Source organism: Furipterus horrens, unplaced genomic scaffold (genome assembly GCF_987537825.1).
Source record: "Furipterus horrens unplaced genomic scaffold, mFurHor1.1.pri manual_scaffold_8, whole genome shotgun sequence".
Classification (NCBI taxonomy): Eukaryota; Metazoa; Chordata; class Mammalia; order Chiroptera; family Furipteridae; genus Furipterus; species Furipterus horrens.
In genome coordinates this window covers 92827587-92848734 of record NW_028327178.1, presented here as the reverse complement: position 1 = coordinate 92848734, position 21148 = coordinate 92827587, and the positions used below count along the sequence as shown (strand labels likewise).

The 21148-nt window shown below is 49.5% G+C and overlaps 1 protein-coding gene across 1 annotated transcript in view; it reads left to right on the top strand.

Annotated features, from left to right (window-relative positions):
* Window positions 1-1014: 1014 nt before the first annotated feature.
* The window catches only part of LOC150003487 (fer-1-like protein 4), a 33269-nt gene continuing 13135 nt past the window's right edge, over window positions 1015-21148 (top strand). Inside the window, exons 1-34 of the mRNA XM_090286318.1 lie at window positions 1015-1096; window positions 1371-1426; window positions 1822-1910; window positions 2011-2110; window positions 3275-3366; window positions 3556-3597; window positions 3858-4022; window positions 4521-4581; window positions 4703-4834; window positions 5104-5166; window positions 5245-5329; window positions 5537-5696; window positions 5813-5996; window positions 6084-6270; window positions 6869-7227; window positions 7639-7747; window positions 7933-8107; window positions 8200-8320; window positions 8726-8826; window positions 13436-13523; window positions 13601-13717; window positions 14288-14440; window positions 15176-15329; window positions 15439-15563; window positions 15994-16128; window positions 16252-16425; window positions 16880-16996; window positions 17091-17252; window positions 19445-19640; window positions 19780-19838; window positions 19927-20058; window positions 20660-20702; window positions 20797-20897; window positions 20974-21111. Coding sequence (XP_090142444.1) covers window positions 1018-1096; window positions 1371-1426; window positions 1822-1910; window positions 2011-2110; window positions 3275-3366; window positions 3556-3597; window positions 3858-4022; window positions 4521-4581; window positions 4703-4834; window positions 5104-5166; window positions 5245-5329; window positions 5537-5696; window positions 5813-5996; window positions 6084-6270; window positions 6869-7227; window positions 7639-7747; window positions 7933-8107; window positions 8200-8320; window positions 8726-8826; window positions 13436-13523; window positions 13601-13717; window positions 14288-14440; window positions 15176-15329; window positions 15439-15563; window positions 15994-16128; window positions 16252-16425; window positions 16880-16996; window positions 17091-17252; window positions 19445-19640; window positions 19780-19838; window positions 19927-20058; window positions 20660-20702; window positions 20797-20897; window positions 20974-21111 — 4254 coding nt within the window. The 5' untranslated portion in view covers window positions 1015-1017. The remainder of the gene's footprint in view (window positions 1097-1370; window positions 1427-1821; window positions 1911-2010; window positions 2111-3274; window positions 3367-3555; window positions 3598-3857; window positions 4023-4520; window positions 4582-4702; window positions 4835-5103; window positions 5167-5244; window positions 5330-5536; window positions 5697-5812; window positions 5997-6083; window positions 6271-6868; window positions 7228-7638; window positions 7748-7932; window positions 8108-8199; window positions 8321-8725; window positions 8827-13435; window positions 13524-13600; window positions 13718-14287; window positions 14441-15175; window positions 15330-15438; window positions 15564-15993; window positions 16129-16251; window positions 16426-16879; window positions 16997-17090; window positions 17253-19444; window positions 19641-19779; window positions 19839-19926; window positions 20059-20659; window positions 20703-20796; window positions 20898-20973; window positions 21112-21148) is intronic.

Below are 21148 nucleotides of genomic sequence, written 5' to 3'. Positions count from 1 at the left end.
TCACCCATGGATTCAGACAGCGAGATACATTCATGCCTTCGTAAATTCAGTAAAAATACTACACATCTATTAAAGGATTATTAAACCTAAGCTAGGAAGTCTATATCCAGAAAGATGCACATGTGCTCAATATTTTACAGAGAATTTTAAGGGCTTGCTGACTCCCTGGAGCCCACCTGTGGTCCCATTAGTAAACCTAAGATAAGGACCTTTGACTTCTGATTAAGAAGATCATTTGTCTGGCTGCTGTGGCTCAGTGGATTGAGTGCCAGCCTGTGAACCAAAGGGTTGCCAGTTTGATTCCCAGTCAGGGCACATGAGGGCCAGGTTCCCAGTTGGAGGCGTGTGAGAGGCAACCACACATTAATGTTTCTCTCCCTCTCTTTCTCCCTCCCTTCTTCTCTCTCTAAAAATAAATTTAAAAAAATATTTTTAAAGAAATCCTTTGTTTGAACACCTGTAATGTACAAGCTAGGGACATATGCAACCACTCATTAATTCATTAAATGTGTTGAGTGCCTACAGTACTAATGCTGGGGGCTATGGGATTCATTTATTAATCCACCCATTTATTCAGCTAGTGTTATGAGGGTTTACTGTGCAACCAGATCCTGAGCTGGGCATTGAGGACAGAAATGATGAACAAGGAACAACATGAGACCCCATGCCCTTAAGTCCTCACAGGCTTGCTGGACCAAATTGAGATGCTATCCTGAACCCTTGCCTCCCTCCCCCCCAACCCCAATCCCAGCTCCTACCCCACAAGAATGCAGGATGAAGACTGAAACTAGGGCAGGTAGGGGAGACTGAGCTGAGCATAGGGACCTTACACCCATCTCTTAGTCCTCCAATATCTTCCCCACCTATGACACCCAGGCCTGTTCTCCGTGTGTTTGACTAAAGGGCAGGGATTGCTGAACCTGCTAGGTGAGGCCAGTGACTCAGAGGCGATTCAGGTGTGCAGGCAGGTGGGCAGGAGGGCAGGCGGGCAGAGGCAGAGCCAGTGGCCCTGGGACAATGGCTCTGACCGTGTGTGTGCGGCGACTGACAGGGTTGCCAGGCACCCACGACCGACAAGTGAGGCTCAGCTTTCGGGGTGAGGCTTTCAGGGGTGCTCTAAAGATTTTTGGGATTAGGGGGCTCTGGTTCCTATGTTCCCAAGGCCCCCAATCCTATCCTTAGGCATCTCTACAGCCTGTTTCCTTTCTCCCCCAGCTGAATATCTCCAGTTCTCTGCCTCCTTCCCTCCCCATCTTCTACCTTTCTTTACGGCTGCGTCCAGGGGGACTGGACTCTGGGCCAAGGGTTGCGGGTGTTGGGGGGGGTACTTGAGGAAGGACTGATAAATGACAAGATTTAATTCTGAGCAGGTTTTACCCAGAAAACAAGAAGAATTCACTGTGGCCAAGAAGCAGATATTGGTGAGGTCAGTGGGGTTGGATCCTGGATGGGGAGAAGCTGATCCGTGCCCCATTTAAGTCCATCCTGGAGTTGGGGGGCTCATTCTTGGGTTGTGAGAGGTATAGTCTCAGGAGGTTTGGCCAGCCTCAGGCTTGAATGGTCTGACCCCATTTAAGACAAGTCAGAATCAAGATGGGGGATTATGATTGTTAGTTCTTGACTGGTAGTTATCCCAGATCAGCCCTAGTTTAGCATCAGCCTCATGTTGGGGGTGGGGTGGTAGTTCTAGGTTTGAAAGATCAGTCATAGGATTAGCTCCAAGTTTGGAGGATGGGCTCCTGTTTCAGGGTTGGGAACAGGCTCTGGACTGGGGGTCAGTCAGTCCAACGTTGGGTGTCACAAGGTTCTTCCTAACCCCAGCTGTTCCGTTGGCCACACTATGGGGCTCCGCTGACTGGGGAGTGTCTGTCCGTGCAGGTGGTTAACTGCAGCCGTGTGTTCAGCCCCAGGTAAGCAGGCCTGGGAGAGCCAAGGATGCAGGTGGGGCTCGGGGTGACTTGGGGCCATTTTCCAGGTCACTCCTTTTTCTGCTCCATGCAATGCCCCTAGGTCTCTGGGGACCTTGGTGATCTCCTTGCAGCAGCTACAGAATGCTGGTCATTTGGTGCTGCGTGAGGCCCTAGTTGATAAGAATCTGCAAGTGTCTCCGGTGAGTTCCACCAGCCCCTAGCCTGCCACTCCCAAGCTTGAGAGTCCCTCTAAATAGAAGGCTACATTTCCCAGAAGGGAAAACATAGGCCTAGACAGGAGTGGTAACAAGGCCCCCCAGCCAGGGTTCCTTTTATTGCAGCCCCTGCTGAAGCCCCACATGGGCCAAGAACAGGTTCACTTCTGAAGGCCAGGGGTGTGGCAATGGGGAAAGGTAAGGAATTCTGTGCTGCTCTCTGGCCCTGTCCCAGGCTCAGTTCTTGTTAGAGACAAAGCTAGATCTGGCTGGATTTTCCTGATGTGTCATGAGAGTCAGTAGAGCCTGGTAAAAATGGACCTGGTGGGTTCAAATTGCAGAGCCACCATTTCCCAGCTGAGAACATGGACAAGTTATTTAGTTTTTCTAGCTGTTTTCTCGTTTACATTGTGTGGAGTCATACCAAATTAGTTTTTTCATTCAGCCTGTCATCATTTGTTGAACTCCCATTATAAGCCAAGTGCTATGCTGAGCAGTGAGGATTGAGTGGTGAGCAAAGCCAGATAAAGATTTGCCCCCTTAGAACTCCATATCTAAAGAGAGAGGTAAACATTAACAAATATTTACACAAATAAGTGTGAAACTGCCACTGACTCGTCTTACCAAAGAGCTGGTGGGGGGCTTGAAGAGTGTATAACAGATGGATGCGGTCTATTTGGGGATCAGGATAGGCTCCCTCAGGAAGTAGTGCTTGAACTTGGAAATGAAGGATAATGGAAGTTAACTAAGTAAGAGGGGAGATTGTTCCAGGCATAAGGACTGGCATAGGCAAAAGCCCAGTGCCCTGAGAGAGTGTAACTGGGGTTTGGCGCAGGAGCAGGTCCCCTAAGAGATGGGGCTGGAAAGGTTGGCATGGGCCAGACCATGCAGAGCTTTGAAGGTCACAGTAATCAATTTCCAAAAACAATGAGAGAATTTTGGAGTCCTGTTCAGTCTCTTCAAGAGGTAAGTTCTTAATAGGTTGTGAGTAGTCAATATTAGCAATGATCAAAGAGGAATCACCAGTCACCATAGATGCAGGCCAGAAGGATCTCTGTTGTTAGGTGGAATAAAAGGTATTGTCCTTGGGCTTCTTTTAGGCCCCTGGCAGTTTGAGGGGCCCTAGGGCACCTGCGTATCTGGTTTCAGATCCAGGTGGAGCTTGACCTAAAGTACCAGCCTCCAGAGGGTGCAAGTGGAGCCTGGGCAGAGGAAGACTTTGGGGCACCCATCCGGGACAGGTAAACCATCTTACCCCTGAAACCTAAGCAAAGCCTGGTGGTTCCCATCCAGGTAGGCCTTGGGAAAGGAGAAGTGGTACCCAGTTCCACTCTGGATCTGCTCGATATGGTGACCTTTGCACACAGGCTGCCCAGCTTGCAGCTCTGTAGTTGGGCCTGGCCATTTCATTTCTTTCATTTTTCTTCCAGCTCGGAGCTGGTCATCCTCAATGTGGGCTTCCAGGAGCTGGAGTAAGTATGTGGGGATGACCTGGAGTCACCAGGGCAGTCTTTAGATTGAGAACCAGTTCCAGTGTCTGGGATCAGAACTGGATCAACTTCAGGGTTAGAAGTCAGTCCCAGAATCAGGAGTCAATCCTTGAATTGGAGATATCCCAGGTTAGAGGTCAGTCCTGGGATCAGTGGGGTCAGTCTCAGGGTCAGAGGTCAGTCCCAGGGTCAGGGAAGTCAAGGGGTACCCAGACATGTCCATTGAAGGCTTTTCCTATCAGGCCTGGAGAGGCCCGGCTGCAGCAGCAGGCCATGGCATTGGGACGCAGGCTAGCTCGAGGCCTAGCTCAGCAGGACTATGAAGACAATGAACTGGATCTGGAGCTGGAGCTGGAAGACGAGCCTGATGTGGAGCTTTCTGGTGTCATGTTCAGCCCCCTCAAGAGGTAACTTGTATGCACTGCACACCTGCTCCCACACCCCACCAGTGTGTCAACCTCACTCGTTCATACATGCAGATCCAATGCGCATCCACCCTCACAAACACATGGTCCCAGGATATGGGTGAAGAATGGATATCCTGGGGTCAATGGTCACTCACTCCTAGGCATAGGCACTGCCACATAAACACATACAATTACACTGGTTCACACACAACTTATGGAACCCAGGTAGGTGATGAAAACAATGAGGGGAAGACATTTTGTCTCTTTTGGTCACTTCAATGCCTAGAAGAGTGTTGTCACATAGTAGGTGCTCAATAAATCTTTGTTGAATAAATGAATGAGTGGATATAGGGTTGAGATAGGGACAAGACAAGACCAGAAGGACTCAGAATCAAAAAGTTCAGAGGGAGTGGAGATCATATCTCAAGCATTAAGCAAAACTGTAGGTGTGGTGTGGGGAGGAAGTGAAGCAATCCCTGATCTTAACTCTTCCTGCAGCCGAGCCCGGGGCCTAACCCGTAGGGATCACTTCCAGGTATCCAGAGCCCAGGACTTCCAGGTACTACTCTCCCTCCAGGTCTTAACCCTTGAGGAATACCACCAGTCCTCTACTGTAGAATGTTACCCCCGTACCCTTTGGCCAGCTTGGCTATCTTTTCTCTTCCTTTTGCACCTTTCAGGTGGGGGTCACAGTGCTGGAGGCCCAGAAGCTGGTGGGAGTCAACATTAACCCCTATGTAGTTGTGTGTGTTGGGGAGCAGCGCCGGGTGACCGCCACACAGCGTGGGACCAATTGCCCTTTCTACAATGAGGTGGGTGTCACCAACATGGAGGGAGGCCTAAAAGAATGGGCAGGACTCATAATAAAGAACTGTCTTTAGTGGGAGTGTGGCCTAGGTGGACTTGAGCCAAGTGCCAGGCCTGAAGTCTAATGGGCTCTTCAAGGGAGACAGTGCAAAGGGTGCCATAGGGGTTGGGGTGGTAAGTAGGGAGTTTTCTTTCAAGAGGCAGAGCCCAGCTGGTGTGAAACCTTCACAGAAAAACCTTCTCTCATCTTTCTTGTTACCCCACTTCAATCCAGTACTTTATGTTCGAATTTCGTGAGACCCGATGTCACCTCCAAGATTTGCTGCTGGAAATTACGGTGAGGGGGCTTGGGGTGAGATGTTGCTTTCAGACAAGGGGCATGCTGAGGCTCCAGAACTAACCCACTTCCCCCTAGGCTTTCCATTCGCAGACCCTCCCCTTTATGGCCACCCAGATTGGCACCTTCAGGATGGACTTGGGCATTATCTTCGACCATCCAGGTACTGATCCTGTATCTCAATGAGCCTCCTCTGCAAGGACAAGGGAAACTAACCCTCTGGGCACTGATGCTTGTCAAACGGCAATAGCTTCCCAAGGCTGACCTCTGAGCACTCTCGCTGCTCCCTAAGGAGTCCCATTATTTGGATAAGCACCCCACGCATCTCACTGGTCTCCCCTGACTCCCTGGCCCACCTCTCTGCCCCCAGATGGCCACTTCTACCAGAAATGGGCTCCGCTGCACGACCCCCGGGACACCCGCGCTGGGACCAAAGGCTTCGTCAAGGTCACTTTGTCTGTGAGGGCCCGTGGGGATCTGCCCCCTCCGCTGCCACCCCTCGGCCCAGGGCAGAGTTCAGACATCGAGAAGTGAGCTGGGGTGATTTGGGGAGGGGAGAGTAGGACGGGGCATGGCCTACAGGATGCAAAGAGGCGGAGGGGCAGAGATTCCAGCTTCCCAGCCTCTTGCCTTCCTCTTCCCCTAGGAACCTGCTCCTGCCCCGCCGGCTGCCGGCAGAGAGGCCATGGGCGCGGCTGCGCGTGCGTGTGTACCGTGCGGAAGGGCTGCCCTCGCTGCGCGCGGGGCTGCTGGGCAGTCTGGCTCGCGCCCTGCATGACCAGCGTGTCCTCGTGGATCCCTATGTGCGCGTATCTTTCCTGGGCCAGCAGGTAAGTTCCTCCTGTCCTCACTCGGCTGAGGCGCAGGCTCTGATTCGTTGCTGACCCCTCTCCACCTGTCCTTGCCTCCACCCTCAGGGTGAGACGTCGATGCGCGAAGAAGCAGAGGCACCCGAGTGGAATGAGCAGCTGAGCTTCGTGGAGCTCTTCCCACCACTGACGCGCAGCCTTCGTTTACAGCTGAGGGATGACTCGCCCCTGGTAGATGTGGCCCTCGCCACGCACGTGCTGGACCTGAGGCAGATCTCACACCCAGGCCGCGCAGGTGAGCGCATCTGGCCGAGGGGCGCCGCCTTCATCTGGAACCTGTCTACCCTGGGTCCCGTCCCCGAAGGCGAACCCCATCCTCTGCTTACAAAGCCAGGTCCACCCCACAGGACAAATTGTGCTCTATGACGGCTCCTCCCTTCGGAGACTCACCTATCACCCCCAGACTACAAAGCCCACCGTTGGTTTGGCTCTGTTGACAGAATTCTAACTACAGCTCCATACCCAGTAACAACTCCAGACCTGTGCTCCCTACACATTTACACGTACAGAAACAAGCCCAGTCCACATTATCCATTTATCTCAGCCTCTAAGGGATCCACCTGTAGCTTGCCCCAGTCCTGACGCTACCTTTCCGATTTGGGCTCTGCTCACCCCTAGAGACCAGAGACCAACTGTTGGCAGCGCCTTCGCGCTGAGCTGGTTTAGAAGTGCTCCTAGGTGGTGGTGCGCAGCTGTGCGCAGACTTCCCTCCCAGAGGCCCCATCTGACGCCCCCACCCAGAACGTGCAAGAAATAAGGGTGCAGTGTGTAGATCAACTTAGGGTCCACCTGCCCCATGTTTCCCTCCAATACACTGTTCTTGTCCCCCACAGTGGGGTTTAACCCCACCTTCGGTCCGGCCTGGGTGCCTCTTTATGGCTCGCTCCCCAGCGAGGGACTCCGGGATGGTCTTCAAAGTCTCAACGAAGGCCTTGGCCATGGCATTTGGTTCCGTGGCCGCCTGCTGGTGGCTGTGTCCATGGAGGTGTTGGAAGGGAGAGCTGAACCTGAGCCTCTCCAGGCCCCACAGAGGTCCAGGTTGTCCAAGCTCATGGGAAAGAAGAAGAAAGCCAGGCAGAGCCAGACCCCAACAGGGGTTCAGAAGCACCTGGATGCCAGCTCCAGCGCTGGTGGGCCTGAGATTCCTAGTTCAATGGAGGTGGAAGTGGAGGAGTTGCTGCCGCTGCCAGAGGTGAGGGCTGGGGCTTAGCAAAGGAGCAGGATCACCCTCAGCTCTGGAGTGTGTATGTAACCAGCTCCAAGACATAAAACCTAGGAGTGCAATGTGTGTGTGTATGTGTGTGTGTGTGTATGTGGGGTGTCTCAATTTAGGGGCCTGGGTGAAGACTGCAGTGTGTGTACACATGTTCACTTGTTTATACACCTGTGGGGCAAGTGGGGATGATCGATCACAGATGGGCCAGAAAGAACTAGACCCTGGGTCTAGTGGATTGGGGCTGCAAGGGTCAGAGAGAGAGGTAGGATACCTGCAGTTACTCTTTTAGGGCCTACGATATCTTTCTGCGGGCATTTTGCCCAGGCCTAGCCTGGGCTGTAACCTGGGAGAGTGGGAGCTGACTCCAGCCTGAAATGCCTTTCTCAGAATGCCCTGGCGCCCTGTGAAGATTTCCTGCTTTTTGGTGTGCTCTTCGAGGCCACCATGATTGACTCTGCCATGGCCTCCCAGCCCATCAGCCTCGAGATCTCCATTGGTGTGTGGCCCCGTCCAACCCCTGAGGGTCATGGGGTTGAGGGCAGTCACTCTTGTTCCAGACTTAAGGGCCCTGGAAGTTAACCTCAGCAAGGGGTGAACTCTCACTTCTATTAAGGCAGAGGAGGCTGAGGGAGGGGTCAGATCCTCAGCCTGGTGCTTACTGACCCTTGCTGCTCTGGGCAGGTCGTGCAGGCCGGCAGGAGGAGCAACTGGGCCGAGGGGCCAGGGCCAGGGAGGGAATGGAGGGCGCAGAGGGGGAGGCGCAGCCTCTGCTGGAATCAGAGGTAGGAGTCAAGCTGGTGGAGGAGAAGGAGCTGGGGACCCCTGCTCAGCGGCCTGAACCCATGGAAGGCAGCGGGTGAGTGTTCCTGGTGGCTAGAAGGAGGGTGTTGGGGGATCCCGCAGCCCAGGACTGCCCCTCACAGCCTCTGTTCTTCTCCACCCACCCAGGCCATACCTCTGCCTGCCCCTGCGTCACCACAAGCCATGTGTGCACGTGTGGAGCCGCTGGGAGGATCACACATGGCGCCTGCAGAGCAGTAACTGTGTGTGGAAAGTGGCCGAGAGGCTGGTGAGAGTGAGGCGGAACCCACAGGGAGGGGCTGGGACTTTGGGGCATGCGGGAGACCGAAGTCTTTAAAGGGAGCTCTGGAACTGGGCTAAATGGGTAGAGCACCAGGGCAAGCCCAGAGCGCCAAAGAGCACAGCTCATGGGCATACTGAGGAAACCAGAATTGTAGAAGGATGGGGATCCAGAATTGCTGGACCCAGAAAGGGGCCAGCAAAGGGGTAGAAGTACTGGTTGGTTATGGCCCCAGAGGCGTGGAGTCAGTGGGGTGGTAGAAAAACGGATCCACCAACCCCTAGGAGCCAAAGGTGCATTGGTGAGTGGGCGGAGTTCTTGGTGGGGGTGTAGTCTAAAAGAGGTGGGAGTCTGGGAGCTGGGTGACTCTGGCCTTCCGGCTCCGTTGTGCAGGACCAAGGGCTCCAGGAGGTTGAGAGTCTGCAGCGCAGGCCGGGACCCACCGCCTGCAAACGACTCAAGCAGGCATTGGAAGAGCTGGTGGCTGGGAGCAGGTGAGCTGAAAGCCAGTCTCTGTGCCAGCTCCAGAGTGATGGCTGTTTGGACCCAAGGGTGGATGGAAGCTGCCTTTACTTGGCTTTACAGAAGAATGAGAAGGAGATGATTGTCCGTATGGAAGGAGCTTGATGGAAATTATTGGGGATTAGGGCAGTCCCATCCAATAAACTCCCTTTAGTGTGCTCCTAGAATCTTATGCCTTTCCTCCTCTCCTCTGGTGTCCCCTGCTTCTTTCCTCCATACTTGTTCTAGCTAATGACCTCTTCTCCTGCTTCATAGCTAAAATAGAAGACTCACCTTCCTCCAAACAGTCTACTACCTTTGCCAGTTTCTGCAACCATCTCCTCTATTTCCTTCCTGCTACAGAGCAGGAAGTGTCCTTGCTCCCACAGTCACAGCTGTGACCTTGATTTCCTCTCCTCTCACCTGCTGGAGGAGGTATTCAGGTGGTCCCTAGTTACCAGGTCATTATGTCACCACATAAACTTATTCTAGTCATTTCCATCTTTGACCTTCACTGACCTGAATTCCATAACCTGCTCCAGGTAGTTCAGTGTTTTTATGACCTTCTTCTCAAAAAAGTCATTAATCCATTTCTCCTATAAATATTTACAACACTTGCTATGCTAGACACTGTTTTAGGCACAGGAATAGCAGTGAAAAAGCATTCTGGCCCACAGAAATTCCTGGAACTTATTATTTTGGTGGTGGTGGTGGGGTGAGGGATAGATGGGGACACATTAAAAAACCATGCAAACTGAAAGGTAGAAATTGAAGAAGTATGATAAGGATAATGTTAGGGAGAAAATAGAGGAAGGAAGTATTAGACGTGTTGAAATTTTACAAAGGGTGGCAATGGGTGGTCACTGTGAAGTTGACATGAAGATGAAGGAACAAACCATGTGTGTAAGGCTGTTCCATGCTGAAGGGGTAGCATGCGCTAAGGTCCTGAAAGGAAGCATTCCTGCTGTGTTTGAAGAAGAGCAGGAGAGTAAGCAGAGTAGATGAGGCTGGAGGGTGGGGCGGGGACAGAAAGGAGGATGATAGTGGGAGAGGTATGGGGGAGCCTCGTAGGCCATTGTAATGACTTTGGCTTCTTCTCTGAGTGAGAGAAAGAGCCACAAAAGGTTTTGAAAAGAGAAGGGATATGCTCTAACTTATCTTTAAAAAGAATCAGTGGGGGAGGGTTGATATAAGAGAGGAAGCAGAGAGGTCATTGAAGAGGGCATTGTAAAAATCCAGACTACAGAAGACTAATTGAATCTAGGGTGGTTGCAGAGGACATAGAATGCCATGAATGGATTCAAGAGAAATTTTGGACTTTGGAGGTGACACCTTAGGACTGGCTAACGGATAGGTATAGGGGATGAAGAAAATGGGCAAAGAAGAGTCATGAATAACTCCCAGGATGTTGGCTTGCACAACTATATATTGGTGCTATTTACTGAGCTATGGAAAACATGAGAAGGTCTGATGGGATCGAAGGGAATATCAGAAGCTCATTTTTAGACATGCTGACTTTGAGATAAATGTCCATTAGACTTATAAGTGGACATGTCTGCTAAACAGTTAGCTATATAAGTTGAGTTCTCTGGAGAATTCGAGGCTGGAAATGAAAAATTGGGAGCTGTAAATATATAGATGGAACTGGATAAGATCATCTAGGGAGCAGAGCAAAGAAAAATTTAAGGACCTGGAGAGCTCTGGCATTTAGAGGTAGTGTGGAGGAGGAAGACTCAGCCAAGGATCTGGTTGCAGGTTGTCACTTTTCTGTCCTCAACTTAATCATTCAGTGTCAGTGGACACAGTTGATCCCGCCCTCTTTCTTAGAAATCTCAGCTGTTGACTTCATGCCCCTGGTTTTCCTTCTGCTTCCCTGGCTATTTCTTCCCATCAATTTTGTTGGCTCCCTCTCTTCTTGACCTCTAAACGTTCCAAATGTCCATGTGTATGATGAAATCAGTCCAGAAAGTATTCATCCATGTAATATGAAAAATAGAGACATTTATTGAAGGAAATACAAGTTACAAGAAACATTGTACATGGGACAATGGCACCTCAGTCCCCTTCAAAGTAGGTACCTTAGGACCTCACACAATTCTCCCAGTCATCATCAGCTGCCCCATCGTGTTTTCCTGAATCTCATTGACAGTCTGAAATCTCTTCCCTTTCAAAGGTAATTTTAGTTTTGGGAAAATCAGGAGTCTCAGGACACCAAATCTGGGCTGTTGGGTGGCTGAGTCACCCAAAGCTCTGCATGAGATGTGATGCATGAGCTGGTGCACTGTTGTGATGAAGCTGCCAGCCACCAGTTGCCCACAGCTGCAGTCTTCTGAATCATCCCAATGGTTTCCATGGAGCTATGTTCAAGCTTAATGCAAAATTTGATGCAGATTGTTGCTCTACTCAATCAGTCCTTTTGAATGCAATAACCACATAGTACACATGCTCACTCAATGGCATCTACCACCCCCACTGACTAGTACAGTTGAAGTTGTCATTATTCACACACGCACATTCCAGTCCACTCTCCTTGGCTGCCAGGTTACATCAATGCCAGGCAAACCCTTCTCGTTATAGTAACAATGGCTGGACCTTTTCCAGACGGATCTCATCTTATATGTCCCAGGCCTTCATTGTAAGGCTCTCTTCTCTGTCTCCATTCTCTATATCTCCAAAGGAGCAATCAATTGCCTTTAATCCAATTTAATTCCTTGCTTAATTTTCTATACAGTGCAACTAAACTATTTCCACTTGTATTTTACTGAAATTATTTTATTACTGAAATTATGTTTGGGCAGAGAAATTTCAGTGAAAGATTTGCCCATATCGTATTTCACTATTTATAGCTTTGTCCAATGTGGTTTTCTTTTGTGGCTATTATTTCTACCAGACCCAGTTGCCCTGACTCCAATTTTGTGGATCTGAATCTTGTCAAGAAGATTTGATTCTTCTGTCAATAGCAAATATTCCTAGATTTCTAGATTCTTCTTTGCTCTTGGTGCAAAAATCCTTGAGTCATTTACTTTATATTTTTGACATTTTCCATAATAAAATCTTAAATCACTGAAGATCAAAAACAGCCTAAAATATCATATCTCAAAAATCATTTTACTTTACCCAACAAATTTTTTTAAGTATCTGTTAGGAGGCAGGACCTGAGGATACAGTGGTAATCAAAATGAAATCTCTGCCTTGCCTTACTTTCTGTTTAGAGAGAGAGATAAGGCAGAGTATGAGGACAGAGAGAGTGGCAGGGGCTTTTTAGACTGGATGACCAGGAAAGGCCTGTGAGGAGGTAACATCTGAGCAGAGACCTGAATGAAGAATGGAAGTGAGCCATGCAAAAATCTAAGGGCAGAACATTCTAGCAGATGGAGCTGCTAATACAAAGCACCTAAGGTTGCCCTAGCTGGTGTGGCTCAGTGGATTGAGCCCTGTTCTATGGACCAAAAGGTTGCCAGTTCGATTCCCAGTCAGGGCACATGCCTGGGTTGTGGGGCAGATCCCGAGTTGGGGGCATGTGAGAGGCAACTGATCAGTTGATCGATGTTTCTCTTGCACATCTATGTTTTTCCCTCCCCCCTCTTTCTAAAAATAAATAAATAAATATTTAAGTAAAACAAACAAACAAAAAGCCCCTAAAGTGGTAATGGACTTGGCATATTCGCAGAGGAGCAAAAGTGCCAGTAGGATTGTTCAGGGAGGGAGAGAAATGTTTGATGAGGGCAGGGAGATAAAGTAAGTCACATCATGTAGAGCCTTTTAGGCCACTTAAAAAACTTTGTTCTTCTTTCTGAGATAAGAAACCTCTGGAGAGGAGTGAAATGGTCTGGAAAGCAGTGAAAAGATCACTGTGGTTGCTGTATTGAGAATATTCTATAGGAGAGGGGGCAAGAGTGGACGTAGTGAGAGCTAGGAGTTTGCTGCAAGAATCCTAGGTGAGAAAGGATAGTGGCTTGGACTACAGTGGTCCTGAGAAAGGAGAAAAGTCATCATATTCTGGATTATATTTTGAAGGTAGAGCCTAAGTTGCATTCTGATGGACTGATGTGGAATGTGAGAGAGAGAAAGAGCAGTGAAGAATAACTGAAGTTTTGAAGTAAAGCAAGAATTTTTTAATGGGGAGCATAGTCATTGAGAATCATGTGCTTGGTTTGGGCAGGTAACAGTTGAGCTATCTTTGCTGAAATTGTTGGAAATGTCAAATACAACTCATCTGAGCCTTTAATGTGCATATGGATCCCTCAGGGTATAGATGTGAAGATTATGGCAGGAGGTGTGCGGTAGGCTGAGATCCGGCATTTCTAACTAAGTGATACCTTGCTGTTGGTCCTGGGCCACATATTGTAGTAGCCAGGGTAGTAGATAGTTAAACATGAATGCATTCCAGGGCTCAAAAGTGGGGCAGACCTCAAAGAATTTGGGAGTGGTCCAAATACAGAAGCCCTCCTTGGCTGAGGAAGAGCCTCTCTTTGAGAACAAGACTGACAGAGACTGTGTGGGAATCTGGGTGTGGGATGCCAGCCCTGAGGGAAGTGGCCCTAAGGGTCAGTGTCCTCTTCTTTGGCTCCCACCTGCCACGTCCCCTCCTACTCACTGCAGACAGTTTTGCCATGGAGCTGAGCACAGGACAATGACCCGGCCCAACGCCCTGGATAGATGCCGAGGGAAACTACTGGTGCACAGCCTGGTATGGGGCCTCTGGGAAGGGGGATCTCGGGCACCCAGCAGGGGCCCTCTGCTCACATTCTCTTCCTGCCCTTCCAGAACCTGTTGGCAAAGCTAGGACTGCGCCTTCTCCGGGGCCTGAGACAGGGCAATGTGCAAGAGAAGGTGGCACTGGCCAAGAAGCTCCTGGCAAAATTGCGCTTCCTGGCCCAAGAAGTAATGCCTCACTCACCAATTTCTCCACTCTAAATACCTTTTCCCCTAAGCATTCCAGATGTCTGTTTGGCTCCAGTTTTCATATATTTGCTGAAATTATTTATCTTTTAACTCTGTGTCTTCTTCCCACTAAATTCTTTAGAATTTTTATCACAATTCTTTTGATGTCCCCGTCTAACAATTCCAACATTTGCGGTCTATTTCTAATGATTATATTCTCTCTTGGCCACGGGTCAGATATTTTCTTTTCTTATGTTTTGTAAATTTTTATTATATCCCTGGATTTTTTTGTATAAAAGAATAGCAGAGGCTAAAATAATATATATTTCCAGAAAGTTTTGATCAAGTATAACATATAACTTTTCTTTTATGTTTATTGCTTTCTGCTGCCTGTATGAGAAAACTTGGCTACCTCCAAGCCACGAAGACCTAGTGGGAAAAGTATAGAGAGTTAAAAGATGGGTAATTTCAGCTGGAGATGGATATTTGGTCTGTCCATCCAGTGGAAGCTGTGGGAACAGGTGGTCTCAGCTCTGAATCCACCTGGATGACCCAGTCCTCTACCCACAGCCCCAGCCACCCCTCCCAGACGTGCTGGTCTGGATGCTCAGTGGGCGGCGTCGGGTGGCCTGGGCCAGGATCCCAGCCCAAGATGTGCTTTTTTCTGTGGTTGAGGAAGAACGAGGCCAGCACTGTGGAAAGATCCAGAGTTTGCTGCTTACAGTGAGTGGAGCCTGGGGGCAAAGGTGCTGGGATCTGGAGTTGGGGGAGGCTGGTATTTATTTTAATTTTTTAAAAATTAAAACATTTTAATTTTTTACAATTTTTAGTTACCTTTAAAAGTATACCCAAACTCTTTTCAATTATCTAAAAGCCAAAAGGATATTGTACCTTTCCCCAGGCCAGTTTTGACGTGAGACAAACACCAAGTTTTGCCAGCTCTGGGCCTGCCCTGGCCCTTTTGCTGAGGAGCCTCTGGTAGAGGGTCAGGGTACTGAAAATGGGAGAGTGGTTAGCTAGTTCCTTCTAAGTACAGCTGGGTTGGGGCAAAATATTTCTAGAGGAAGTGTTCCTGGCAGAGGTAGCGAGAGGGATGCCTAGGGGTGAGAAGCTGTGACCACTGGGATAAGGGGCAGGAAATGTATTGGGGGTGAGAGGACAGAGAGGGTGAGTGTGGGGTATGGAGTGCAGAGCCCTGAGTGTCGCTTTGTGGTATGGGGTTTGGCGTATAGGAAGTGACAGTGCTGGGCTGAGAGGAATAGAGTGTGAGGGTGGTGGGGTCCTGGGTAGAGGGCATAGAGTGGGGTCTAAGGGTAAGGCACAGGGAATACTTTTTGAATTAGAGAGCTGGGGTGTCATTGGATGGTATAGAGGCTGAGGTACTTCCCGGGGGAGCAGGGCTGTTGGTCTCACTGGGGTAATAAGAACTGGCCCTAATATGCCTTCTCTCCACAACAGGCACCTGGGGCAGCTCCTGGTGAGGTCTGTGCCAAGCTGGAGCTCTTCCTGTGGCTGGGGCTGCGCAAGCAAGCCAAGGCCTGCACCTCGGAGCTCCCCCAGGACCTGCTGCCGGAGCCCCCTGTCGGACTGCCTCACAGCCTGCACCGGGATGGTGAGTGCTGGCGTGACCGGTGGGCCCACGGGGTGGGGCTAGATGCTCAGCTGGGGTTCAGCGGGGTCTGGGTCAGGGACTCCATAGCCCCTTCCTTCCCCTACTCCAGACTTCAGCTACTTTCAGCTCCGGGCTCACTTGTACCAGGCCCGAGGCGTGTTGGCAGCAGATGACAGTGGCCTCTCGGACCCCTTTGCTCGAGTCCTCATTTCTACCCAATGCCAGACCACACGGGTGAGGGCTGGGCTGAGGGTGTGGGTGGAGAGGCATTGGGAGACAAGGTCGGGTGAGTGCTGAGCTTTTTTCCCAGGTCCCTAAATCTCTCTTCCCACCCTGGATGTTCAGGACAGAATATTGGATTGGGCTGCCCTGATTTAGAGGGTGGTGTAGAACTGGAGGGTCCCAGGGGTGAGGAGTTGTTTTCTGAGGTTGACTCCAAGACAAGCTCTGAGGATGGCAGATTAGTATGGTGAGACCGGGGCTGGAAGGGCAGGCCCAACACCAGTCCGAAGGTTGCTTTTTCCCTCTTGATCACATTCTCACTCCTTCTGTGATAAACACTTACTTAAAGTGTCACTTTGGCGCAGCCGTGCTCACCTGGGATGTGTGTTGGGAACCTCCTCCTGATGCCTATGATTGCCTCCTCCCCTGCACGGTCCCCAAGGTCCTGGAGCAGACGCTGAGCCCTCTGTGGGACGAGCTCCTGGTGTTTGATCAGTTGATCGTGGATGGAAGGAGGGAGCACTTGCAGCTGGAGCCTCCATTAGTGATCATCAATGTCTTTGACCACAATAAGCTTGTGAGTGTGGCCTAGGCACCCCTGGGTCTCTGCCCCTGAGCACCCCCACTCCTTGTCTTGATGCCCCCTCCCCTAGCTCCTGAGCCTCTTCCACTTTCGTCCTCACTGGCCTGCTCCCTGCAGGGTGCCCCTGTGTTCCTGGGCAGGGCGCTGGCTGCCCCGAGGGTAAAGCTGATGGAGGACCCTTACCAATGCCCTGAGCTACAGTTCTTCCCCCTGAGGAAGGGGCCCCGGGCAGCCGGAGAGCTCATCGCCACCTTTGAACTCATTGAACTGGACTACAGTGGCCGACTTGAGGTCAGAGTGCCGTGGCCTAGTGGGCATGAGCTGTGGATTCCTCTTGTGATTCCATCAGGTTGTCCAGCCCCGGGGAAGACAGAACATGGACATGTACCAGGGTTACCCCGAGTCCCCTGACCCAAGAGAATGCAGGCTACAGATCTGACCTGGGGTCACCTCATTGGACCTCCTGACTCCAGGGAACACTAAAAGGAGACATACTCTAGGTTCACCTTGCCAGGCTTCCAACCCCAGAGAACCCAGGCCATGGGTTGATCCTCATGCCTCAGACACCCACCTATCATTCCTGTGCATGTCTGTTCCCTAGACAACCCCCTTTTGCCAATCCAGCCTTGTTCAGGCCCTCTGGATTTATATTTCACCAGCAACTCTTCACTTTTCTTTCCAGAGCCCAGGATTTCTCTCCTTTGGCCTGATACCTCTTTGACCTCTGACCTCTTGCCCCCTGCAGCCCTCAGTGCCCAGTGATGTGGAACCCCAGGACCTGACACCCCTGGTTGATCCTCTTTCCAAACGCCTCTCCCTGCCACCCAATGTGTGCCCAGTGCTCAGGGAGTTCCATGTTGAGGTAGTACCAGGCACTCACATCTCCTTCCTTTCCCCACACCTGGGTGCCACTCTGTCAGATACAGGCGCCTGAATCTCCCACTTCCTGACCCTAGGTGCTGTTCTGGGGTCTGAGGGGCCTCGGCCGTGTTCATCTGTTTGAGGTGGAGCAGCCCCAGGTTGTGCTGGAAGTGGCTGGGCGACGTGTGGAGTCTGAGGTCCTGGCCAGTTACCGTCAGAGCCCCAACTTCACTGAGCTCGTCAGGCACCTGACAGTGGTGAGGGCAGGAGATGGGACAAGAGCGCCGGGCTGGGAAGTGAGAGAGGACAGTGTGGTGGCGGGTTCCCGGCTGGTTCTCTTAGCTTATCACAGGGGCAACCACACTTTCTATAAAGAGTCCAGCAGGTAGTAAGTATTTTAGGCTCTGTTAGCTACATAGTTTTAAAGTTTGCAATTACTCAACTCTATCATTGTATCATGCAAACATTCATAGACAAGTAAATGAATGAATATGACTGTGTTCCAATAAAACTTTATTTACAAACACTGGGCCAGATTTGGCTTACGGGCTATAGTTTGCTGATCCCTGGGTAAATCCGTGAACTGGTGGTGCTCCCTTGGCTCTACTGAATGAGCGGATTAGCCAAGTGTTATGAAGTATGAGTCTGAAGGAATCTGTCTAGTCTCTGAGACACCAGGGGCTGAGAAGGAAAGCTCATTCTTTGTGTAATTTATAATTACAATAGTACAGACTTTGGAGTCCAATTCTGGCTATGTCACTTAGGAGCTTGTTAAATCACTTGATTTATTTGAGCTTCAAGTGTTTTGTTTATTTGTAAAAGGGAGTAACTGGTACAAAAGAAAAAAGGTTGAAGAAAACACCAGATGCCTCCTTTGCAGGAGTGCTATGAGGAGCCAGTGGGAGACAGGATCTCGGTGAAAGGGCTTTGTAAACTGAAAAGTGCTATGCCTGTGTGTGTGTGTGGTGGGGGGGTGACTAGGACAAAGCACGGTGGTACCAGACTACAAGGAGGCAAACGGCAACAACAAAAAGCCCAACACTGTTTCCTGATTCTGTTCCACCTGCAGGAGTTTTCAGTTTGAAAACTTGATTGTGCTATAAGATGACGAAACTGAAAGCACTTTGCTCACTGAACTTCCAGGGGCCATTTCATCTCATTTCCCATTTCACAGTGCACCCCTTTCTCTACTGCATACTTGAAAAATGAGGTGTTTTATTCTGCTGTTGAGTGGGGCGTTCTTAGAGGTCAATGAGGCCGAACTAGTTGATAGTGTTATGTAAGCCTTCCTGCTGATTTTCTGTCTAGTTGTTCTACCCATTCTTGAGAATGGTACTGAAGTCTCCAACTATGATTGTCAGATCATTTGTGTCTCCCTTTATTTTTGTCACTTTTTACTTTTTGTATTTTGAGGTTCTGTTATTAGGTGCATATATGTTTATAATTGTTAGTTTCCTGATGAATGAACCTGTTTATCATTATAACATCCCTCTTTTTCTCCAGTAAAATCTTTTTGTCTTAATATCTATTTTGTCTGATAGTTTAGCTACTCTAGTTGTCTATGGTCACTGTTTGCATGCTTTATCGTTCCCCATTCCTTTACTTTTAGTCTACATGTGTCTTTCTAAAGACTGTCTTTTGGACAGCATGTAATCGCATATTCTTAAAAAAAAACAGTTGACAATCTCTGTCCTTTGATCAAAGTATTTAATACAGTCACATTTGATGTTATTTTTTTATATAGTTGTGTTTACAGCTGCCATTTTTCAATTTGTTTTCTATTTGTCTCATAGTTTTGTTCCTCCTTTACTACCTTCTTTTGTATTAAATAGATGGCTATTAGTATACTACTTTAATTCCTTTGCTGATTTTTACTTACTTGTTGCTCTGTTGATTACAATATGCATACTGACTTTTTATTATATACTTGATTAATATTAATTCAGGTACAGTAAAATATAGAAACTTTTCTCCTTTATAGCTCCATTCCATCCTCCCTTCTTCATGCTGTAATTGTAACATATATATAAGATAAGCCCAGCAATACAGTATTATGATTATTGTTTTCCTCCCTTAGTATCCACTGATAGATATGGAATTTGCGGGTTAAAGGGAATACGTATTTTTAGGGTTCTAAATTTATATTAGCAAATCGAGCATTGGTTCTTTACATAATAACAATAACAACAAGTACCTCATGTTTTTGATAGTACTTCGTAGGTTCCAAAGTACTTTTGTGTCCATTACAGTCTTTCAGATCCAGGATTGTGTCTTTTTTAGCTGGGAAACAGGCCTAGAACACAATGACTCACCAGATGACACAATGAGGCTGTGGCAGAACTGGGCCGAGAGTGCTTGTTTAAATATATGGTTTTGCATCTGTCTCTGCCGCCGCCTCTGCCACCTCCCCAGGTCTTCAGAGACACAGGTCCTCTCTCTCCACCCCTAGAACTTGCCAGAACAGCCTTACCTGCAGCCGCCCCTCAGCATCCTGGTAATTGAACGCCGGGCCTTTGGCCGTACAGTGCTCGTAGGTTCCCACATTGTCCCCCACATGATGCGATTTACACTCCGGGGTCAGGAGGATCCCCCAGAGGAAGAAGGAGAAGAGGACACAGGGGACTTGGTGCCCAAGGAACCTGAAGGTAAGAGCCTTTCTCTCAGAGGCCACCAGACCGAAGCCCCTCTGGTTCTAGGCCGAGGTGGCTCCAGGAGCCCCTCTGATGGGGCGCGGGGCCTGACTTCTGCTCACCTGCCCTCCTGGTCTTATTCCCGCTCTCCCAGGATGGAAGTCCCTGGATCCCTCATTGGTTGAAGCAGGGATGTCCAGACGGCTCCTGAAGGTGATAGGAGATGGGAGATGTGTGGAGGAGGGGTTGGCAGGGCTGGGGATGGTACTGGGTTAGGGGTGCTGAATTCTCTCTTCTTCAGGCCCCTCTGAAGAGGCTCCCCCTGACAGGCCTTCTGAATCAAGGCCCAGAACTGGAGGAGGATATCCCAGACCCTGAAGAGCTCGACTGGTGGTCCAAGTACTACGCCTCACTGCAGGAGCTCCAGGGGCAGGTGGGGGCAGAGGAGGGAAAGAGCAAGAGGAAGGATCTCCTCAAATGTGGAACTCAGATCCCCTCATTACAGTCATCTTTTCTCATCTTCAGTTCTAGAAACTGGGGATTATTAACTCCATTATCTAGAGCTGTGTTGTCCAACAGAAATACCATGTGAGCCACACATGTAATTTTAACTTTTGTAGGAGCCGCCTTAGAAAAAAATGAAAGGAAGCAGGTGAAATTAATATTAATAACGTACTTTATTTAACTTAATATATGTAAAAAATCACTTGAACAAGTAATGATTATAAAAAATTAATGATGAGATATTTTACATGATTATTCTATACAAAGTCTTCAAAATATGGTGTGTATTTTACATTTACAGCATATCTCAGTTTGGACTAGCCACATTTCAGGAGTTCAACGGATGCATATGGCTGGGGGTTACTGTCTTAGATAGCACAGGACTAGGTGCTAAGCTAAAGCCTTGAAAATGCAAGTAGCTTACCCAGCTGGAACCTGAACTCAAGTTTCCCAACTCCCTGTCTCAGAAAAAGGGTCGAGTAAGAAGGTGAGGGTTGGGGAAGAATCTCTCACCTGACCTTTGATTTCAGCCCAACTTTGATGAGGATGAAATGGATGATCCTGGGGATTTAGGTAAGAAATTGGGCTTTCTCACTCTTGCTCCCTTTCTCCGCCCTCCCCTCCCCCTACACCAGTATTTCTAACTGGGGCGTTCTGCTGTTCCCAGAAGGGGTCAACCTCACTTCTGTGGATGCGGAAGCCCAAGACCAGGGTGAGGCTGAAGTCAAAGGCTCCATGTCCCTGAAAAAAGCAATCGCCACTCTGAAGGTGACTGGGTGTTGTGGAGAGGGGATTCTGCTTGGATTCTGGACATTGGACTGTCACCAAGGCCCCTGCCTTTCAGATCTACAACAGCTCTCTGGAGGAAGAGTTTAACCACTTTGAAGACTGGCTGAATGTGTTTCCCCTGTATCGAGGGCAAGGGGGTCAGGACGGAGATGGAGAGGAAGAAGGGTCTGGGCACCTTGTGGGCAAGTTTAAGGTGTGTTTGAAGAAGGAATGAAGGGACCAGGGAGCAC